Genomic DNA, 23,892 nt, shown 5'->3' on the forward strand with positions numbered 1-23,892 from the left:
GTTATATCTACAGTTCCCACCATTAGATTAATTATTATTATTATAATGATTCTAACCATTTAGCTTTATAATTGAAACAGATTGCTTTACATTATATTGTGTTTTTATGTATTTATTTAAACGTGTGTTTTCAAACTCATTTAACACACAATGTCTTGAATTCGGGCGGAAAGTGAAAAATGGAGTGTATTAACACTGACTTCTCTCTGTCTATCATTATTATTACTATTTTATATTTTTCAGTTTAATTCAAAACATATTTTTTTATGCCGAATGTAAATTGTAAAGTTACATTTAATATTCTGTTGACTTTATGTTATTGTAATTTACGATTGTATGATAATAACACTTTATTACCTTATCTAAATTTGAAAGAGATCTTCCTGCCGCATCATTATCTACCATTGTAAAAATGCTAATATGCGTGTTCCAAGAATTAAATAAGCGAAATCTTATAAAAATATTCAAGCCTTGGAAACTTTTAAACAGTATTTTTTGATTGTTGATTTAAGATGCGTATCTTGTAGATATAAGTATTTTTTGCGTAACGTCAAGATTAAAGTGAGATAACACCGCTCCCTATATCGGCGATGACTTTTTTTATGTTCTTATTATTAGTATAGTTTACAAAAATTGTGTATGAAACCATTCTTCGACTCGACCCTTCTTAAGTAACTAAAGCCAAAATAATGGCCACAAAACCACCTAAGCCGCGTGAAAGGATATATTGTTTTCCTTTGCTTACGTGTCTCCCCTTCATGTCATAAACTGACGGAGCTATAAAATTACACCCCACTATTTATTTGTTACTATAATATACAATTTCTGATTTTCTTTTCTTTTCAGATTTGTCAAAAAATCGGTTCAGTGAGGTGCCAGACGAAGTGACAACTTTTGTATATTTAGAAAAGTTGTTATTATCACAAAATATCATCAGAAACATACCGGATGCAGTTGGAGGTCTACAATCACTCACATACTTAGATTTAAGGTAAATATTTAAAAAAAACAATTAAAAGAAAATATATATACAAATTTAATTTAACAAATAATATATATGCCTAGAGTAATTTATGTTGAACCGCCGTTTGATAATTTGCATTACGCAAAACCTGCATTAATTCCAACTTGGCGTTCAATCGCGTCGACTCTGGTATTGACTTCAAGTGTGGTAGAAGTGATAAAAGGAACATTTTGTCTGAATCGTCTTGTGGATCTGTCTTAGTAGGCGTGTCTACGCTCGCGAACGCGAAATCATCAATGAACTCCTTGTTACTTGCGTTATGCTTGGGTAGCTCCACTGAGCCCTCATTAGAATCGGAATCGTCATTACAGGTAACATCATTATCTTCTTCGGAACTTTCTTTTGATAATTTTATTTTTTTTCTTGGTTTCCAAACTTTCTTCGTTACTCGTCCATCTTCCGATTCTGCTGAAACGTCATTTATTTTCAGTTTTTGTTTCTTTTCCGGTCTTAACAGGAATTCCAATAGTTTACTATATATGTACGGCCGCCTTGTTCTGTTGGGATTTGCGACATACTTTTGGAAGCAGTCTCTGATACTTTTCCATCTTTTTTGAAGTTGTAATTCTGTAATAAATTTTATGTTTATGAAAAACAACATAGATAATGCGAATTTGAGAAAAAATAGTCTTATCGATCCACTTTTAGTTAACGAAACTAGTAACAAGTTTATTATGTGAATTTGCAATTCTTAAATAGCATATAAAAGCAGATGAAATAATCTTATCAATTCTATTCTTCCCATTCTAGTTACATTGTGCAACTACAATCGCACAATCGAAATCTAAGTTCACCATGTGAATTCTAGCTTTAGTTAATTTTGACACGAATATTGCAACACGCATTACCTAGTTCCCGCATCTCACTCTTTGAAATCTGTAGTACGTCGTCGTTTGTCATTAACTCGCCAACGACCTCCATCCATAGCTTGTGCCTTATACTTTTTGTTCTGTACCCTACGTGCTCAAAGTCCCATATGCCCGGGCGTTTTTTCACCTCCTCAATGAGACGCTCTGGATCGAATTCGAATTGCACAGTATCCACTTGGAGAGTTTCTGGCATGATGTTTGATTTGAGCGTGCGAACGCGGGCTGTCTACACGAGCGGCGGCCGGCGGGCGACTGACGCGCGGCGGGGGAACGCGGCGTGCGGTTCAAAATGGCGTCCGAACTCTAGTAGGTTGGCCACGGCTATGATATTCCAAACAGGATAAATGTATATGTTTTTATTTAAAGTAAATGTTCTATTTGTTCGCTATAAAACATGTGGTAGAGGCAACTATTATTATTTGTTTTTTAATTAATTCCATTCAAGTTCTTAATGTATGTCGCAATGTCATTTCATTACGTCAAAACTTTATTTAATTGAGTAATGAGGAATTTATATAGGGTTGTCATTTAGTAAAAAGGTTTTAATTTTAACTTTGATAATGTAATAAAGAGTGCTTTCATTACTTAACAATACTGTTTGCATTGCAACAAATATTTTTTTAATAAATTCATAATAGTAAACATTGTTTGTTTACTCTAATAGAAGAACTAAATAAAAAATAATGATATAAAAAGCTTCATCAATAATATGGACCTCCTACTCTTTCGAATAGAGTATTGAACGACGCGAAGTAGCGTAGCGGTCGGGGGGAACGCTCGGGCACGCGGCGGTCGGCCGCGCCAAACGCGTCGAACGTTAAACGCCGTAATATTACCCAATAACGTTTTTTACTTGTTGAGAAAATTTGGAGAAGTAAAGGGTTTGTTTCTATGTAAATTTTAATTTTTAAAAAATAACACTTTGAACATAGAAAATATACAACATATTATAAAATAATAGATATATTGTTATCGTTATTATATTGTCATAATGTGTAAATTTGAGACCAGTCGTGGCGCAGTGGCTCAGGCGTGTGACTGTAAACGCGGCAGATTGTGAGTACGATTCCTACTCGAGGCAATGAAATATTTTATTTTTTTCGCTCTAGTGTCGAGCTAAGTACGGATTTTAATTCGATACGGGTTTCAGAGCTAAGTACGGTTTTCAAACACGCTATGCATCCAGAGTTCGGCGGAAATTGTAATAGCTTCAAGCTAAAATTATTTTATTTAATTAATATAAAACACGTCAAACATTGTTAATATATTTTGTTTCATTCATTCTATATGCGCATATGAACATTGTAAAATATCGATCTATAGATATCTCAGTGATAAGGCTTATCAATGTTATTGAGTATACAGTATTTTTATTTATAAATAAAAATAGGTCAGTTCACTTGAAAACACCTGACGCACCATTTACTCATCTGATCCAAGAATTAAATGTTCCGTAAGTAATAATAAATGCGACATTTTTAATTTACTAAAAATTTTACGATGAATTAATCTATACTAGTATAATAAAGCGAAAGAGTTTGTTTGTTTGCTTAAACGCTTAGATCTCTGGAACTACTGGTCAGATTTTATAATTATTATAAAAGTAAAAAAAAATCTAAGTTAACCAATACATTGACAATTTTTTATATTTAAAGTTATACTTCTTACTTCTGCGAATTACAACTAGCTATGAGTTTAGTTTCGATATTCTAACAATATGTACAGCCTTAGTTACAATAAATCATACAATTGACACACTTCGGGCGAAATTTAGTGGGCGTTAAATTCAAACAAAGCTTTTAGGCTATCTCGCCGGTACCTGGCTTATGGCACAAATACACAACAATAGATAACATTTCTACCATTGATCCACAATTGATAAGCTTTCACTAAATAAATCAACTTCACGATGTATCCCGTATTTAGCAGGATAGGGAGAGGGAACCTAATGTTAATCCTCATAATAATGTGGCCAGTAGGGGGATAGTCGCCATCTATTTGTTTACAACACATATAGAACTGTAAATTAAAAGCTTGTATTTCAAGTTCGACTAGACATATTAAATAATTTTAATTATTTTTCTGATAACATATGAACTAAATCCAATAAAAAAATATGTGTATTTCGCATGTATTTTATTCTGATTTAGTCTCCAATATTTAAGCTGAGTGTTTTTTTTTATATTGACGTCAGACAATTTTAATATTTTTTCGGCTTCATGCCCCACGACTGGCCTCAATTATAGTATTTATAATATTTTAAAATGTGTATTAATATATAAATATACATTTTTTAAACAATTTATAATATTTGTTTTAAAAAATATATTAAAATTCAACACATTAAATTAACTTAGATAAAACAAGTAATCCTGCTTGCTATGATGATCTGATGCACATTATATTATGACAAGTGAATAGAGACATCCAAATTTCTTCAAAGCTTTCTTGAAACTGGTTTTTATTCTGTTAAACGTGACTACTCGCATGTATCGTTTTGTCAGCTTTCTACGGTTACATGAGTGACAACTTCTTACAAAATAGATACCTATAGTAAAAACAGCTTGTCTGTCGATGAGCTATCGTTTAATAAAGTTTTTTTTTTACAAAATATTTCTTCACATAGGCTATTAGGAATCTAGGAAATCAAAACAGTTTCACATGAACCTGCTACCTCGGAACTCGAATAGTTCAGTTGAACGAACGAAGAAAGAAACTCGGCAGTTGCTAAATGAGAAGAACTGAATATAAGTTAAAATTTTAGCCGAGCTATTTTATTACCCAAAAGCTCGCATGTGTGATAAATTCAAAATTAATGTAGGAATTTGATGGTGCTTTATAAATAGATTGCAGAGCGATTGTCGAGAAGGCGTTGCCCTTTTACACAAATTGGTTTGGGACTGGCCAAATTTTGATATTACGCCACTTGTACTGAGGACGTAACGTTGTCAGAACGTTTATTAATATGAATTTATTATAATTGAGTTGTTGTTATACTAGATTTTACGTTTTGACAATTTTATAATATTTCGTGATCAAAACAAGATCACCACATACCACAAGCTGTCCTTTGATATTATAAATTTAAATTTGATATTATTATACGTATGCCCATATAAATATCGCTTACTTAACATTCGACCGTGAACTTACCATCGGTCGTTCGACTGGAAGACTTAAATACGGAGTTCATTGAAGTGGAAATGTTTTTATCAGTGTAATTCACTAACGATAAGTGAATAATAATAAACATCTATACCTACTTAGAAATAAAATATATAGTAAATAATTTAAATAGTCGTTTTAAAAAGACTTCCAGAAAGTCATAGATTTAATCTCCTTTCTATGCAAGATATAGGCTTTTCCAATGGAAATGCTATTAATCTTGTGCTTCTCAGCCAACTGTATTTGTGTGTAATTTTAGTTAATGAAAATTACAGTTAAGAAAATGTGTTAAACACTACTTCCTTCCATTAAACCTATAGGAAACGAGTTACAATAAAGACGTATGTTTAGCACTGACTTCGTAATTAATAAGACAACTTCCCGTTTGTACAATCTACACATTCACCCAGTGACAAAGGAAAGTCACTGACTTCTTGACTGAAGAACGATTTAAATTAATTGAGAACCTTCTCTTTTTGAAGTCGGTCAAAAACCTGAAATACCGCAAAACGTTACATAATAGCGAACATCGAGTAATGTTATGTCACAAGAACCACCGAAGGTAAGCTAAATGTATGCGCATTCGACACGCCTCAATACGTTCTCGATTTGTTCGTCGCATGCTAAATATCAATATACCTATTGTAACGTAAACGTTAATTCGCGAGTTTACATCAATTAAGTGATTTCTTTCTTTTCTCTTTATTGTAATTTAGTAGAAAGCGTCGTAATTCATTTTGTAAAGTGCTGGGAAATGCCCGCCCACTACGTCCTCCTATGCGGATTCTTGGTGAATGATATTTTCTTTATAGTTTTTATACTTATTTAGAAGATTAGTAAATCATCTATTTAGTTGCTATCGCTATTACGTTAAGAATTGAACTAAATAACTTTCTAATTTAAACATATTGACTAATTTGAAATACCATAATTTAGATAAATAAATTTAATATAGAATTGAATAGAAGTCGCAATCTATAATTAATGGGCGTAGTACGTGACACATATTTCTAACTGTGCCGTTTTGACATACATTTTTGTATTTTTTTTTTACTGGACTTCCTGCAAAAGTGTTGTTAACCTAAATAATCTCCTAGTCTAACTCTAGTCGTACTTTATGAATTCAGTTTTGCAAAATATTTACGGATTTACTGAATTTGCAGATTAAATAAACCAATAGGTGTAACGTTCCCAAACGGAGTTCGGTCACCCGCTGCCTCAATTTCAAAGGTCTATCCAAACCACCAAAACAAAATAATATTATTCAACTCAATATTTAAAAACAACTAAATTATGACAAAATAAATTACTAATTTCGGTATTTTAAGTTTCTTAACAAAAAAAAAATACATTAAACAATATCAACATTTACTTTTTTGAATGTCGTAACAACCTGCGCTTCGTTTATCTAGACATGTCTGTTGATAAAAAAATTGCTTCATGCCCTACTTTGTACGCTTTATACAAAAAGATATATAAAACTAAACTTGAGGCCAATCGTGGCACTGGTTATGGCATATTCCCATTTTCTTCCCTCTTGTATCGAGTTAACGCTCGGCGTTGGGTTCCGCCACTCAACAGGCAGTCTCCAGAATTTGGCGCGAAATGTGGAATGAAGTGTCTTAACACTAGGTTCCCTCTGCCAACTCTACTGTGTGCGGGATACAGCGTGACACTAAAATAAAACATAAAGCCTAAAAGTCCTAGCCATTACTTTTATAGTTTAACTTGTCACTGTCACGTCTATTTCTGTAAAGAAAATAGTGTTAGGTATGTGATAACAAAACGTTTTTGTAGGTCGGCTTAAAGATCAGTGGGCGAGGTGAACGACCGAGATGTCACGGTCCCCATGTATGTAGAGCTAATGGTGTGTTTGCCATAGCCTAGTTGGTGTTAATTTTAATGTATGGAAATTATTTAAAAGATAGGCTATATTAGGATTTGCCTAATGTTTAAATAATGTTTGTTGCATAATTTGTATTGTTTTAACAATCCTGTTCTAACATTGTGTACTTTTTAGAAAAGAGAACTTGCTATATCATCAGGGGGGCCTCGGGAACCTTATATATAGGCAATCCACTCTCCACTCTTTCGAGATAAGCAGATATGATTTCATTCACATGAAAGTTAAAACAAATAATTCCCTTAGTTAGGGCCCAACCTACGACTATTGCATTTACTGCCACTGTGCCACCTTGGCCTTTATAATATGCGTCAACACAATTTTACTATTTACTAATGACTCACGATTAATCGCGACTTCACTTATTTCTGAAAAAACGTGTCACGCGCAAATCGAATTGCAAACTACCGAGTTAAAAGCAATTAACAGAACAAAAAGTTAAGTCAATAACATGTAATGAAGCTAAGCCATGTGACTACTCTGCCGTGTACAATGTGCGTGCTAATGATAACGCCGTTACTTTTACGAATTTTACCAGTATACGTAACACGCGTCGAGAATAACGTCGTTCTTGTATATTTATAGTAAATATATACATATTGTATTAGAGTTGTTTGTCCGTCCATGTTTGTTTAGATACTTAGGTACTTTTATTTATTAAGTAAACATTTTTGAAACCGATCGCTTAAATAAACTAATCGCCCTAAGAGGAAGCTAGTATATGTATATTTGTTTTGAATAGTGTTAATTTATATATGAAACTTAAAAAAGAATTTAATTGTTATGCAATGGCGTAGGGGCATAAGCGTAAGACTGTAAACGCGGCAGGTTGTGGGTTCGATTCCCTCTCGAAGAAAATAAATATTTAATATTTTCATTTCTTCTCCCTGGTAACGACCAATGAGGCAAAGTGCGGCGTTGAGTTTAGAATTAGGCAGAAAGTGAGGAACGAAGTGACTTAATACTAGGTTCCCAGGTTCCCTCGATAAAGCTGAAAAATCTATAAAGTATAAGTATATGAATAGAATAGATATAGGTACAAACGTTATTGCGTGCCTACTTTGGCAGTTACCAAAATAAAGTCAATTTGCTCCAATTATGTCCAAATTGGTTGGCGTGTCGCGCTTTGTTCCGGGAACCAAAACAATGTAGGGACTATTAGTAAACTTATACATCTACAAGAATCAGAACTGATATTTTCGTATTTGAAATGCATGTCAATTGATCTTTCAAGGTACTCTAGGTTTTTCTCGTTAGGGGAGACATGGGGATGAAATATTTTTAGGACTTTTTATAGTTATAAATATTTTGCCCCTAAATAGAATTGGAACCCCACATCCTTCGTTCTAAATTCCACCCTTATGATCGACACAACATATAATTTATATACATAGGAAACTATTTGTAAATTACACTAGATTAGTTTTTTGTGCGTATACAAAAGATTTTAAATTTAATCAGCTTCAGGCTTTACAATATAATAATGTTTATGTAGTCTTCCCTCAAGTGAGAATGGAATCCACAACCGTCCGCGTACAGTCACACCCTTGTGCCCCTACGCCACGACGGCCTCAGAAGTTATTTGACATAAATTTTTAAATATATACTAAAACCATAAAATACTTAGTAAAAATAACTCACTCGTTCTGTGCACTTTGTCATTCTCTCTTCGACCATGACGAGCTCGCCATACAGAATACATTGAAAATGGGACGCGTGAATGTATTGTGAAATTTGCGTAACTGTCGGAACTTGAAACAAGTTGTTAACTGTTTTTTTTTTTGTTTTTTTTTTATCAGTGAAATCAATTGTTTGTGTGCGCAGTCATTATTTGGAAATTTAGGTATTATATATAAAAAATCAACATAGCGGGAATCGAACCCGCGTCTCTTGAAACTGATATCATAGAACGTTACGGTAATTATTAATTATCTATAGGTAATTATTTAAAAATGAGTATTTTTTTTTGAGTATGAGGCCATATATAATTTAATCTAAGTTAGTTATTGAGTAAAGTTTTAATTTGAGGTTAACACAATTTCAAAATTTCACAACAGCTGATTTTTATCTGTGAACATTTAAATGGTAATAATGCGTTAAATTATAAAATTATGATAATAAGTTACCAATTTGTTAAGCAATTTAAGATTAATAAGCCTGTATTACAATTCAAAACATAGCATTGTTATTATGACTTTTCACATTTAAAAATCATACAGGTTGCGGTTTTGTACGATAAAAACTTTTCGATGTAAAGGTTAAGTAAATTATTCTTCAGACTTAGAAATATCACAACAATTAGATAAGTACTTATAAATAAACCTGCAAGGCATCGTTAAAAGTTCAGAACAGAATTTAATACAATTATGGACTTGAATAACTTATTTATTATAGCTATTTATATGATTTTTATATGGTATATTTAAAGACGCTATAGTGGCGCTATAGGATAGCATTGGACTATAACACGATGGCTGTGGGTTCGACTCCACTCGGGGAAATGATTTACATTCGTTCCCCTTTTCTGGCATCCACCACTCAACACGCAATGCCTTGAACTCTGGTGGAAAGCGGAGAACGGAAAGTCTTACCACTCAGATCTAACTAACTATGATCTGGCCTACCTTACTATAGCAAGGATATAGCAGGAAGGGGAAAATTGTGTAAAACATTTAGTATAACGAATACGAATATATGATATCCTCTCAATTCTCGCAGCTTCCCCACGGCATGGACTAGAAATAATCAATATAGCATCGACCTTGATCCACCCTGCCGGAACGATAACATAGTTTGCACTGTGGGGCTACAGTTTATTAGATTTGTCGTGCCTCGTAAAATAGAGCTAATATTGGGAATTGAAAATAAAAGTGTACCTGCTGGCTTTTGTTTATCTATCAATATTAAAATAGATATATTTTAATGATATTTATTTACACTCGAAATGACAAGTTTATATTTAAACTTCATAAAAAATTTAAATTTGTATTTAAAAAATATATGTATACATTATATGATACAAAAATGAACAAATCCTAAAATAAACACGCGAGTTCTTAATTAAAACATCAAATGATAATTTAGTAGGTACTCGGGCCTCCCCTCACTTCAGGGGACAACCCCTCGTGAACTCATCTTGCAACTGTTTACTCAGTAAATAGGTATGGTATGTGAACATATACCTATAATATACCTATTCATTATGTTATTATTGCAGTATTTTTAATATTTTATTTTTTAATTAATAAGAGAGATTTTTAATATAAATATTAAGATTGAGGTTTTTCACTTCTAATTTTCAAGTTCTAATATAATTCTTTCCTATGTTGTAAATAATTTAAATTTTAATTGTTGGTTCTCGTTTGAAGTAGTTCACAAAAAGATGCTTTATAGGGAAATATAAATTTTAAAATTTTGGAAACAAATAGACATTTAGGAATCGTTAAAGCTTATTTAATATGGCTGTAGTTAACTTATGGATGTCTTTTAAAACCAATTTTGAACTCGTCTGGAAAACCGTCCGAACTCTCTGACCACTAAGCTATACGTTTACGTTTATGAAGAGATCTCTTACGCTAGAGGTAAGACCACTTTTGAACATTAAATATTTTTTATGTTTTTTTATTTCTTATTGCATTTTAGTATAATAGTTTTATATAGCCTATAATAAGTTTAAACCTTATACGTTATAGATCATTTGCATATATTGCATCGTAAGGAATGTGCAGGTGTTCACTATACCAACTAACTCTCTTTATCATATTATGCATATTTGCAAAGTAAATGGCGTTTTTTTGTAAATGTTTGTTCCGGTATGCTGATTTACAACATTTTACTTATCTCATAATGGCTAATAAACTTTCATGAATACGTTTTAAATTAAGTTAGGTAATTATTTATTTATTTATATAAATTTCGATGTTTTTTTTTACTTTTGTTGTTGTTTTTCGCTCATTTATAGACAATCGTAGTACCTAACTAACTATAATACGATACATTATTTTTGAAGCTTCACACATAGGATAGGATAGGCACATAACAGTATGTGCGGGAATCTGCCAACTTAGTACAAGGATACTTCGTTCCTATTAAGACACTTCCATTCTTCACATTCTTGACACTCGCGTGCTGAGTGACGAAACAATGGTGGAAGTTTTGCCCATTTATTGGTAAAAAACTAACTTGTAACTTGTAAAGTTGTGAAAAGGTAAACAGAAATGACAATCGAAACCGAGAACCGGTGTTATCTAAGATATAGGAAATAGAATGTGATTGTCGGTTACGTAAGCAATAATAATGAATGATGTGACTGTACAAGTACATAGACTTGTAGTTTATTAGAAATAGAAATAAATAAAGGCAAAAGGCCTTTATTCCGATTTTTTAAAATATAATATGAATACTATATATTTTTTCTGTTTTTTGCTTTTTAATACAGTTACCTTGTAACATATAAATTTTTATCTACTAATTGTATAATTCCTAATTGAAATTTACCAGTCTTTTTTTATAATGAGTAAATATAAATATGTAAGTACTTATCAGTACCTACCGGCGATAGAGTCAGTACAAAGCCAAAAGGCCGTCCCATGTCGTTATAGCAGTAAATCGATTATTGCTTCTATGATGCATGAAATTGGGTGAACGTGTTAGCTTATCAAGTGATAACAAACTTTCATTTTATTTTGTATATGTAAAACATAATAGAGCCATAAAATCATTTTTATTAAATAAAAGTCCTGCAAAATTTTAACTTTCTCTCAAACACATAGGTTGAACTGGAAGAAATGTCTGTTAGGGATAGGTTAACCTATTTCCAACAATATTCTAAACTATTTATCTATATTTTATTGTTATTAAATGCAATACAAAGTACCTATATAATAAAATATGAATAGAAAATAAGAAATTTAACGGCATTTCCATTACAAATAAAAGGATCGTACTTAACAGTGCATCTCAATGGGCGATGCTCTCAGATACCAATAAAAGCAATTCAACGCTAAATGTGGGTGAAACTTGTCTGGCTACTTGCGTGTAGAAAGCATATTTACACTGTAATCGGACCATACCGTTCGTCTTGAGTTTCTGGTGAAGTTTTATTGTTAAACCTTTTATGGATTGAGGCCGTAGTGACTGTACCGCGGTGGTTGTGGATTCGATGAATTATTATTTATTAATATTTTCATTTGTTCGTTCTGGCTTCAAGGTAAAAGTCCGGAGTTGAATTGCGCCACTCAACACGCAAAACCTAGAAAAAATTTGGCGGACAACAGGGAGTATATTAACACTGGGTTTCCCTTTGCCTACCCTGCTATATGCGGGATACAGCGTCGTACAAAATAACGGTCGCTTAGAGTAAATTAATTGACCCTATGAGATACATGGTACCTATTTACTGATAGTTTATATTTAGTTAATCTAAGATCTGCTTTTCGAAAGCCATTCCTAGATCTTAGATTTTTGCTACTCATGCCGTTTGTTGTTTCATTTCATTAGCTTTCCAGGTTATTTATGGTCTAAGTTGTTTAAACCACTCACGGTAAAAGTTTCAGATACTGTATAGTAAGAGAGTAGTACTCTACATGACAATTTATTTTTCTGTATTCTGCACACAGCGTGATAGGCAAAGAGAACCTGAACAAGAACTTTTCGCTGAATTCTTCAGGAACTCAACGCCGCGTTTTGTCTGGTACGGAGAGCGAAGTAAATATTTAATTTCTTCGACTGGCAATTGAACTCACTGCCTGTCGCGTTAACAGTCAGACTCTAGTGCCTCTGCCCAACGACTGGCCTATAGGTACATGCTAATATTTATGAAAATATTGATATATAACTTTTTTATGCTACAAGCACGCAATACACAATGTTTTTTATATTAGAATTAGTTAAGTGACCTGGATTAGTTGCAAATATAAATATTTTATCTCACCTGTGACCTTATCATGTTTTCAGAACGGTCAAACAAGTTGAATCAATATATTTTTATATATTTTCACATTGGAAATTGGTGAACTGCTGTTATTTGCAGGATACAACGTGAAATTGATTTATTTTCACATTTGTAAATAATATCTTAAAATTTTTATAAAAAACATAAATGAGCTATGTTTATGTTTACTGACTACGGAGCCTAAGATTGTTTGTCATTAAAATGTTATGATTCCCCTTTAATAACTTATTATAGCCCATCGATGCCGATCAGTCCGCATTATAAGCGCATTGCGGTCGAAACTTTTGCTAAGTTTTTACCTCTCTCTCTGTGTCTCTATCAGTTTTCAATGCACCGTCCGTCGACCCCCGTCTATTATTAATCTCGTCTCGCTGTACTTACTGTTGGATCCAGTTTCCAAGGCATCTAGTCTAGCAGTGGTCTCCGAGAAAAAAGCTGTCGCCTCTCGTATACAAGTGGTCTCGTTTTATTGAGAATTCGATTAGTCTTGTATATCCTTGCTTCCATATTGAGATTGTTATTAAAACTAGTTCCTTTTCGCGTCTAAATTGCTAACATAGATAAAAATTAATCAAGGATATGAGAGAAGTAAAACGTATTAAGTTTTATTCTACTAGATATTGTTCAATTTAAGATGAAAATTCTTCTTAGTCTTAGTCTTATATTTTCATTTCTTCGCTCTGGTGTCGAGGCAAAGCGCGGCGTTGAGTTCTGCCCCTCAACACGCGATGCCTCCAAAATTCGGCAGAAAGTGGAGAACGGAGTGGCTTAACACTAGGTTCCCTCTGCCTACCTGCTGTGTGCGGGATACAGCGTGAAGCTGATTTTTTTTTTATTCTTAGTCCAAGGCAAAAAGATTGACAAAATTATTGTTTCTCCTATTGGTACTTCATAAATATCGGTTATTAGAGAAATCCACGCAAATAGTTTATTACATATAATCTAATAACTTTATTTATGTAAATAGGTGAAGTTGTGGGCGAAGTGCGTCACTAGTTGGTAGTTATCCTATCCTATCCTATATCTTATAAAACAAAGTCGCTTTTTGTGTCTGTCTGAACTTTCTAACTCTTCTTCTTCTAAACCACCCAACGGATTTAGATGCGGTTTTCACCATTAGGTCGAATATTTCTCAGGGAAGGTTTATATATAGTTTATTATTTGTACATTCTTATGTAAATTAACATAAATACGATAAATGTGTATAAAGTCCTAATCGCTGAGACACTTTGGCGCATGCGCTGCTTTAATGGTAAATACTACATGAAAAAAATGTACTGGAGTATTGTTCCTCTTAATAAGATCTACAAAAAAGTCCGCGATGGCATATTCGTATCTTTTAAGAATAACGTGTAGTGATCATATTTCTGTCTAAAAATAGTAATTTCAATATATTTTTTATTGTGAGGGATATTTCTCCATAATGGTATTAATCCTTATCCTTTAAAATACTTTATTAAATTTCTACGTTAAACGAAGATAAAATTTGCTTTTTACAATATTTCGAAATTGCGAATAGTTTTAGAGAAAAACGCATTTAATTATTGACACATCACGCCGTTCACACATCAACTGTATCGAGTCAAGTTTCACTTATCCCTTACTCTCAGCATATAAATAAGTATATTAGTTACGTTGGCCATTTAATGTAGATCAAAACTGTCTTTTCTGTTTTTCATTTTAATAAGCACTTTAGAAGTTGTTACAATATCAAAAAATCCTTGCTGCGAAACGCGCCTCGCGACGTTATGCTTTTACAAGCGAGTCCGCCGCGCCCGCCTGCCTTACACGCATCGGTGGTTCAGTGGTAGAATGCTCGCCTGCCACGCGGGCAGCCCGGGTTCAATTCCCGGCCGATGCATTCTATTTAATTTTCGAAAAAAAAACCCGCCTGCCTTTATAGCAACGAAGATTTAGATGCGTTTGCACGTATTGGATAATTGGAGTTGAATGTATTATTTCAGCGCGATATATTTGGTTTCATATTTTTTGTAGTAGTTATTAGTAGGAAGGTTTTTGTTTATAATTTCTTCCGTTTAAAAATAGTCATTTAACTATCTAAAAATAGTAATTTAAATATATTTTAATAAGTACTTGAAAAGATTAGTAGTACAGATTTAAAATTACGGTACCTACTAAAAAATCCTTGCTGTGTAAAACAATTGGAAAATCCTTATTGAAACTACGAAAATGCGGGTTGCATTAGGGTTTAATTAATTTTCACATTATCTTAAGTGCTTTGCAAACTTACATTATATAAATAATCCAGTAGTAAAAGCGGGCGAAGCCGCAAGGGGGTCGCTAGTTAAATAATATAATTAGAGCGTTCCAAATATCATGTCATATCAAAATGTCAATACCATAGATTCCTTTAGCCACAATTCAAATATGCACTTAAAAATTGCTTTATCAATTTTAGAGCGAGGTAAAAGGGTATATTTAATTATATTTGTGTAATTTACCTCAGTTGATCATATTGACGACAGGTAGGTTACCCAATCTATGAAATAGTGGTTTCGTGCGCACTGAATTGGAATCTATAAATAGATATATTTTCATATTAATACCATTCTCCTTCAAATAGACCTTAATGCTAGTTGGCAATACTTTGAAACATCAAAGTTGTTGACAAAGGGAAACAATATTCTCTGCTCTACTTATCGCCCCCCTATACAAACAAGCCTGTGATAGTGACAATGTGAAAGCATTTTTGTGTTCCCTTATCATTTAAATGCCTGTCTATGGTTAAGTAATATTCTCATTTAGTTATAATAAAGTCATTCATTATATGAACCTATTACTACAAAAAAGAAAAGGATTCTCTTTCTCTTATACGATCTCCTAAAGTTGTAATGTAATGGACGTTGTCATTATCCAATATATTTACATTATTTTTTAGTTTTGAACTCGGGATATGGTTATAATTCTAAAAATTAAAATAGTTTATGTTTATAACAGTAAATTCATTTCTTTTACAGTCATTGTAGATACAGTTATTTCTTTAGATATAGCAGTCGATGTGAAAATGTCAATATTTACTTGAACTTTTGGCATCGACGCCCGAATTATTAGGTTGAGTGAGAAACCCAACGATTTATATTTCTGTTCGTGTTATTAGACGTAAACTAGGTTCCCGAGTAAAACTAATATGCGTCAGTTGATTATACAGTTTATATGTAATTAGAGAAAACATTTATTTTTATTATAATAATATATGAAGAGATTAAATAAAGGGTATGCTTTCTTTTAAATTGTTGTAAATGTATAAACATGCATAATGTAAATGCGCATTTGTAATGCAACTCTTATGAATAAGTGACGGTCTTTGTAAAAATATATGTAATGCTAAATTATGCTCTGTTTTTAAATGTGAATAATATGAAAAATTCAAATTCATAAAAATCTCGAGACTGAGAAAGTAGCTAAATCATTTACTAAGAATAATCCAAGTGATCAAATATACGCCAAAGTTAAGGCACTCTAAAACCCTATGTTCATTTTATCCACAGTTCGAACCAGCTCACGGAACTGCCTCGGGAAGTATGCCTAATGCCCTTACAAGTCCTCCTACTACCGGACAATCTCCTCACCACTCTGCCAAAGGAAATTGGAAAGATGACCTCCTTAGCGGAATTGGATGGTTCGAATAACAGGCTCACACAAGTACCTATGAGTTTAGGGGACTGTTCCGGCTTACGATGTTTGGATCTCAGTAATAATCAACTGGGATTATTACCTTTACGTAAGTTTTTTTTCTGTTTTTGTTGTTAAATTATTTGTAATTGTTATCTTCTGTTATTTTTAAAAGTTAAGGCTAAAATATTCCGACGTTTAAAATTTTTATGTTATTCCTATACTATACAAAAAAGCTTTTTATTAAATAGGGTTTTATTGAAATATTATTTATATATTATTATGGTATTTTGCTTTTTCCTTATTTATGGTCTTGCGGTAATCCCTTCAGTGTATAGGTATATAGTCGTGCATTAAAAGCTAAATATATATTGTTGAATATATGGTTTCATGCAGTTTCCCTATTAGGGTACCCAGAGACAACGGAGCGCCAAACGGCAACCCTCCTCATGCCTTTTACGTGGGTTTCATACAGAACCACTTCATTCACTCGTTCTAATAACTAACCTTTTACGCTGATCTTGTACTCCGTCCTTTCTTCAATTCTTCATAAATCAATCTTTCAAATATTAGAACCAGATCCTTTGTTTTACTCGCATTCATATATTGTTTAATATTAATAATGAATATATTTTTAAATCAAACAAACAAAGAGCTTAGAATCATAGAAAGAATACAGTTCAGATATATATTCTATATATATTATAACACGGGAATGTTGATGTAAAATTAAATATTTTGATTTAATTTCCAGAAATCACATACCTACGGCTCGAGCATTTAGATGTAAGCTGTAATTGCATCTCCTCACTGCCGCTGGAGCTACGTAACATGACCAGTATCATAACTTTAAACTTGGACAACAACCCCCTAGTCTCTCCACCTACCACAGTGAGTAGTCTTTGAAGTATCTTGATGACACTTTTTTTTTATTTGAAGTACGTGGTACTTCACAGGAATATTGAACTCGTAACCTTTAAAGATAGTGCCTAATATAAATTTATAGTATGTATTTAGATATTATTATATTTTTTTAGTGATTGACTTCCGCAAACTAGCAATTATGTATTCGTTTTAATTTTGATATGTAAAAAAAATTTAGGATAATATCAACACTAAAAGGTAATTGAACCGGTATTTTTAATATTTTTCCTGCGTTTGTGCGTAATTAACTACTTGGAATGACTTAAAGGTATTATGTTTATATAAAGTATAGTTATTAAATGTTTATTTAATAAAACTCTAGTGCCCTGAGTGATGTCACTCTTGGGGTCCCCCAGGTATTACGGTGTAATAGATCTATTTGCAACGTGACATTGTGAAGACATATTATATTATTGTTGTTGACTGTACCAATCAATAATAATCATTGTTATGACGACTGACGAGGCGGTCGTGGTGTATTACTGTTAACGTGACGGTTGTGGGGTCGATTCCCACTAGAGGATTTTTTCATTTCTTCGCTCTGGTGTTGAGTTTCGCCACTCAACATTCAATGCCTTCCTCTTCTCACTCAACATTCAATCTTCAGAGTATGTTTTATTCTATAAAAAGGATTATTACGGCTGGACTAATAAGTAAATCAAACACTACCCAATATTTTGTACTTATTCTATACGAATTCAGTTTTTTTTATCCTTGCACTAAATGCATATATAATGAGTCATTACAAAGCGGATATTGTTTTTACATAAATTGGCATAATCGTAATGACGGTATCATCGTAATAAAAGGGCAGGTGGTTCGATTACCGCGTGTTTACCTTCCTGCATAGCCATCTCATTATCAAGTGAAAGGCAAACGCAAATATTAGCTCATATCGACCCGGTATACTCCCGTTAAGTCTATGTACCTGCACTTTCTATGTTATTATGTATAATAAATTATTTTTTAATATAAGTATATAAAATATTCCTTTATTGTGGCAATTGAGATAGTGTTCAAACACTTTAAGCGCAATGGTTGTGGGTTAGATACCGTATATATTTTTTTAACGAGCTCTGGTGGGGCAAAATACGGCGTTTAACTTCGATTTTCAACAGTCGATGGCGGGAGGCGCTAAAATGGGGTCTCTTGACACTACTTCTGCCTATAGGTGCGGGGTACAGCGTGGATCTAGACAAAAAAATATGGAGAAATTATGGTGAGAATAAAGTGTGTTAACACTAATTCTACTTACCTTTAGTAATGAGAGAAATACGTAACAAGAATAATAATAATATTGTGGTATTCTGTGAAATTTGAAAACAAAAACAAGACTGAAAACAACATAGAATGTGTGCTCAGTATCTTTTAGCCTCACATTTTGTATCTTTGAGAAAGCTTTTCTATTTACCGTCTGTATACCGTTTTGGATGACTATTCTTTTGTTTTGGACCGGTTGCTTGCTTTTTTATTTTGTTCTATGAATGTAGTCACTTGGATACCACTTTTTAGTACTTTCTTATATATATTTCTTTTTTTTTTAGTTACATACTGTATTCCGCATATAGAACCTAGTGGTAAGACACTCCGTTCCCATTAAGACGCTTCCGGTTCCCTTTTTAGTACGAGTAAGTTTTACCGTTTACGAGTAGCGAAACTTTTAATTCCATTAACTGAGTTTAATGGAATTATCTATTATAATTATACAGACAAACATACATTAATATATTTTTACTCCTTTCAACAGATTTGCATGCGCGGGCGTGTGCATATATTCAACTATTTAGAAAACATGGCGGTCAAAGACACTCTTCCAGCTCACAGACGGGTGGACGAGACTAGAAGATCAGCTAAACACACTTCCTACATCAGTTCACCGAATACTGGAAATCATCAAATAACGTCTGGAAACGCTACCATCGATTGTTTGCGGCATAAGCCAAGGCATGTTGTCGATAGTGGCTATTGTACGGATGGTGTGGAGAAACGGTGGTCTAATGATGGTGAGTAAATTTTTTTTTTTTATGGAAAAGACATTAGAATTCCTCTGCCTTATTACTAGTATATGCAGGATGTTTTATAGAATTAATATAGTCAACAGATAAGTGATATACAATTTGAAATAAAATATTATGCCTAACAGCCACAGAACCAGGAGGGGGTTCAGGTCGTTCAACGCCCAGCACGCCGTCCACGCTGTCCCCCGGCGCGGCGCTCTCGCGAGCTCAGTCCCTGTCCAGTGAGACCCCGTTGGCGCCCCTAACGCCCATACTTACTGGGTGAGTTGTTTAGACTTAAGATATATTGTGTTTTATTAATATATAATGTATGTTGGGTGATGTGGAAGACAGTAGGAACTTCGATTATCCGGATGTTTTGATTCTAGATAGTGTGAATTAAACTTTCTTCTTATTAATTTATTATACTGATAAAAATAAAAATAGTTTTTTAAGTCATGTTTTAAATCTCAGTTTCAATTCATCCTTTGGTAATAGTCCAGGTAATTGCATATATGTGTGTAACTGAGGCCCCGATAACTGAATTTCTACTGTATATACAAAGGTGATCTTAATGTTTTATTTTGCTATATTACCAAAATACAAATGTTAATACTAAAATATTTTTTATTGGCTATGAGCTTTATTGCAACTATAACTTTGAAGTGTATTGCAGCTAATTTGCCTAATATAAAATTAGGATAAGACCATAATAATGACGTATATTTTCGATATCAGAGTATCTTAAAATATGGTATTATAGCAAAGTAATACATATTCGAATATCCTTTGTATGTCTCCACTCTATTAATAGGTCAAAATCTTTCTGGTACTAAAATAACAAATATTGTTTTATATTTTTTAGATGTGATATCTCATATGAAATAGAAAACTATTTATTATGCATATATAAGAATAATGAATGAAATTGATTATATTATTAGGAGATATCACATTTGAATCTTTTAAATATTGAAATGTAAAGGTGTTAAAAAAATTATTTATTTTTTTGGACTTTTTATAAGTCAATTATGTTTACAATATAATTGTTATTTAAAACAATATTTTAAACATCTTTATATTTATTTTATGTTAACACTATATAATGTAGTATTTATTATTTCTAGATGTTCTAGTGGTATAGTATAGACTAAAATCTTCACATGAGTTTTCATTTTGGTTTATAAGTGTGTGTGTGACGGACTTTAGAAGTCCGAAAATTAAATTCACTGGTTTATAGATTATTATTTGCCTTATCTAAAAATATTTATATATGTATTATTATTATATATGGTGGATTTATCTATGGAATTAATTAGCTTAGAATAATTTACATTTCTTACTCAATTTGTGTGTTACATATGGGCAATATTTCCATTGATTCTAATAATAAGAAGCCTAGTTTGTCACAATAAAAAATATATTTAACAATTTTTTTAATTATTTTGCATCTGTAACACATAATTGTTATATATTTATAAATCTTCTATTATATCTAGTTGCTTATATATTGATTTATTGTTTTAATTTTTTCTCGCGTCGCCGATGCAGAGGTAAAAGAAATAGTTTTGGCTCATATCATCCCCTCATTGTCCCCTTTATTATTAACCCCGGTGTTCCCTTTCAGCCACCGTATATCACCCGATGGCAATACAAATGGCGAGGATAAGAGTAAATTAGCTCATCAACAAACATACAGGTACATTCACACACGCACACTCATGCAGCACTATGGTTATTGTATATGTATAAGCTATGCATGTGTTTTTGCTTTATATTTGTGTATGTATGTGTGTCAAGCTTAAAATGTGCTTAATTTTGAACGCAATAATTGATTTATATAGAATTTGTTAATTAAGCACATTTAGCATTTGTGCTAATCAAACCTGGTGTATGTCGTTTAGTATGTGTAAGTCTGCGCTTTCAGCTGTTCATACAATAGGAGATATTTGATATAACTATACAAAGCGCTGTGGATGCGCTCACTATTGGGAAAGTGATTTTAAAGGGATATATATGTATTTTAATAAGAAATCTGGTCGTCATAACATTGAATGGGCGCTTTAAATTTAACTAACCGCTAACTGGCTATATAATGCTTTAATCACGCTTATAAGTAATACCAGTTCTAAATAACATGTACGTTTATAGTAAAATTAATAAATGCACAGGCTTTACAGAACCCATAGCCAATGGTATATATTCTCTAATTTACTCTTTTTAAATTCCAGACAATACAAAGAAGCCCTAAGACAACAAAGACAGCAAGATGTCTACCGTCCCCGAACAGAGCAACCCTCACCCGAGTTAGATTCCACTCCCCACTCACAAAACCAAAGTCCAATACATTTCCAAAAATCACCACATTCACCTATAAATGGTTACAATATGTCCCCTTACACCCGTTCTCTATCAAATAATCCCCCAGTTTCCCCAAATACACCAAATTCTCCCATTCTCCACTCAACGCCACGAAGATTTCAAACACAAAACGGAAATCCAGAGAAAACGGAAGAAATGAAACGGCCCGTACAAAAAGTGGTTCCGTCAAGAAACGTAAATAAAACATATCCATCTGTTAACGGAAACGTCGACTACACGCGAGTCAACGGATCTGAAACGTATACAAAGCCTACTTCCCCTACAAAATCTCCTACTAATACATATACTTTAAAGTCTAATATACCCAGAACAGTGAATGGCGATGCTAAATTGTTAACTACGTCTGTAGCGTACTTGAAAGGTGCAGGTTCAAAGCCGCCGAGCAAGATATGGAATAAAGACACGCCTCCAGATAAATTGAGTTTTACCATGAAGAGGGAATTTGATAAACAAAAGGAGGAGACGGAGTTATTACAGCAATTGAGAATGGTAATAGATGTTTGTAGTTTTTTTATATCAATTTTAATTTTATTTCTGAAGGCGTTTTTATTTTTTAAATAATATTGTTAATTTGCTTTTTGTTCGAAAGTCTTGACAGATAGTATGTATTCAGTAAAAAGTAACATGTTACTAATGAAACTACGGATTACATAATTGACAATAGTAAAAACAAATAATAAAATTATACTTAAAATAAATTTAGGAAATAATATACATATACATACAGCTTCTCGCTGTACCCCGCACACAGCAGGGTAGGCAGAGGGAACTTAGTGTTAAGACACTCTATTCCCCATTTTCCAGCCAATTCTGGAGGCATTGCCTGTTGAGTGGCGGAACTCAATGCCGCGCTTTGTCTCGATACCAGAGTGAAGAATATTTTATCATGTGGGGATCCAACCCACAATCAGCAGCGTTTACAGTCATACACTTAGCCCCTGCGCCACAATTGGCCTGGAAATAATATTTTAACATAATCTAATCCTTTAGTTAATTAACATTCGACCGATCAACAGATAATCGAGTCGCGGCTGAAGATGTCGCTGCCGGAGCAGCTGGCGGGCGTGCTGGCGGACGGCGTGGTACTGTGCCACCTCGCCAACCACGTGCGCCCGCGCTCCGTTGCCTCCGTGCACGTGCCTTCGCCCGCGCAGGTACATGCGGACGCATACTCTGTTGCAGTACATTGTGTGTTGTATATATTGGTGCAGTAAATGACGATTAATGTTGCGGCCTACTGTACTTTAATGCGGTTTAAGCACCTGCTTAAACCGCATTAAAGAATACCTATTCTATGTAGGTACGTACCTATAGCGCGAATCTCCGGTGATTCATAAAGTTCTTATCGGGATATGGTAAAAGTGAATGATTGATTTTGAGATATTTGATACTTATAGTTATAATCCCTTGTGGAAGAGGTTTCCTAGTTATAATTTTTTTATATACAATACATCTTTTATATGTTACTATTTATGTTTCAGCCAAAATTGACGATGGCGCGGTGTAGGAGGAACGTGGACAATTTTCTGGAGGCTTGTCGAAAAATTGGTGTGGAAGAGGTGAGTTTCTCGTAAATCTTTATTTTGTTTTATTCCTCTTATAAGCGACTAGCGGACGCGCGCAGCTTCGCTTGCGTATTTAGGGGTGAATTCTAATAACCCATGAAACATGTATTCGATGAAATATTTTTAAGAGTCTAAATTTCAAATTTTATAAAAATCGGTGGCGATTTAAAGATTTTGCCATACAAACTTTCAACCCCTTATTTGCACCCTTAGGGGGTGAATTCTAGAATACCATGAAACATATGTTCAATTAAATATTTTTAAGAGTCTGAATTTCAAATTTTATAAAAATTGGTGACGATTTAAAAAAAGCCTATACAAACTTTCAACCCCTTATTTGCACCCTTAGGGGGAGAATTCTAGAAAACTATGAAACACGTGTTCAATTAAATACTTTTAAAAATCTAAATTTCAAATTTTATAAAAATCGGTGCCGATTTAATTTTTTTTCCATACAAACTTTGAACCCCTATTTCA

General features: G+C 33.1%; 2 protein-coding genes across 2 annotated transcripts in view; one reads left to right on the forward strand and one right to left on the reverse strand.

The window, feature by feature from the left end:
- Positions 1 to 23,892, forward strand: part of Lrch (Leucine-rich-repeats and calponin homology domain protein) — a 54,907-nt gene that overhangs the window by 25,430 nt on the left and 5,585 nt on the right. Inside the window, exons 2-10 of the mRNA XM_085189991.1 lie at positions 847 to 991; positions 16,424 to 16,656; positions 17,302 to 17,438; positions 19,219 to 19,474; positions 19,615 to 19,750; positions 21,096 to 21,167; positions 21,700 to 22,339; positions 22,867 to 23,004; positions 23,332 to 23,409. Of these exons, the coding sequence (XP_085046117.1) occupies positions 847 to 991; positions 16,424 to 16,656; positions 17,302 to 17,438; positions 19,219 to 19,474; positions 19,615 to 19,750; positions 21,096 to 21,167; positions 21,700 to 22,339; positions 22,867 to 23,004; positions 23,332 to 23,409 (1,835 nt within the window). The remainder of the gene's footprint in view (positions 1 to 846; positions 992 to 16,423; positions 16,657 to 17,301; positions 17,439 to 19,218; positions 19,475 to 19,614; positions 19,751 to 21,095; positions 21,168 to 21,699; positions 22,340 to 22,866; positions 23,005 to 23,331; positions 23,410 to 23,892) is intronic.
- LOC146541638 (uncharacterized) lies at positions 1,019 to 2,167 on the reverse strand. The gene is made up of 2 exons (XM_085189978.1): positions 1,873 to 2,167; positions 1,019 to 1,591 (listed from the first exon to the last, which is right to left on the reverse strand). Exons 1-2 carry the CDS (start codon positions 2,084 to 2,086, stop codon positions 1,062 to 1,064), a joined length of 744 nt encoding a protein of 247 aa, XP_085046104.1. The 5' UTR covers positions 2,087 to 2,167; the 3' UTR covers positions 1,019 to 1,061.

The sequence above is a fragment of the Heliconius melpomene genome, chromosome 1 (genome assembly GCF_056956725.1).
Source record: "Heliconius melpomene rosina isolate 202511_hmr_F chromosome 1, ASM5695672v1, whole genome shotgun sequence".
Taxonomy (NCBI): Eukaryota; Metazoa; Arthropoda; class Insecta; order Lepidoptera; family Nymphalidae; genus Heliconius; species Heliconius melpomene.

Coding starts and splice junctions, on each gene's coding strand:
- LOC146541638 (XM_085189978.1), bottom strand. CDS start 2,086: ATGCCAGAAACTCTCCAAGTGGATACTGTGCAATTCGAATTCGATCCA. Junction 1,592..1,872: donor GAGTGAGATGCGGGAACTAG/GTAATGCGTGTT, acceptor AATTTATTACAG/AATTACAACTTCAAAAAAGA.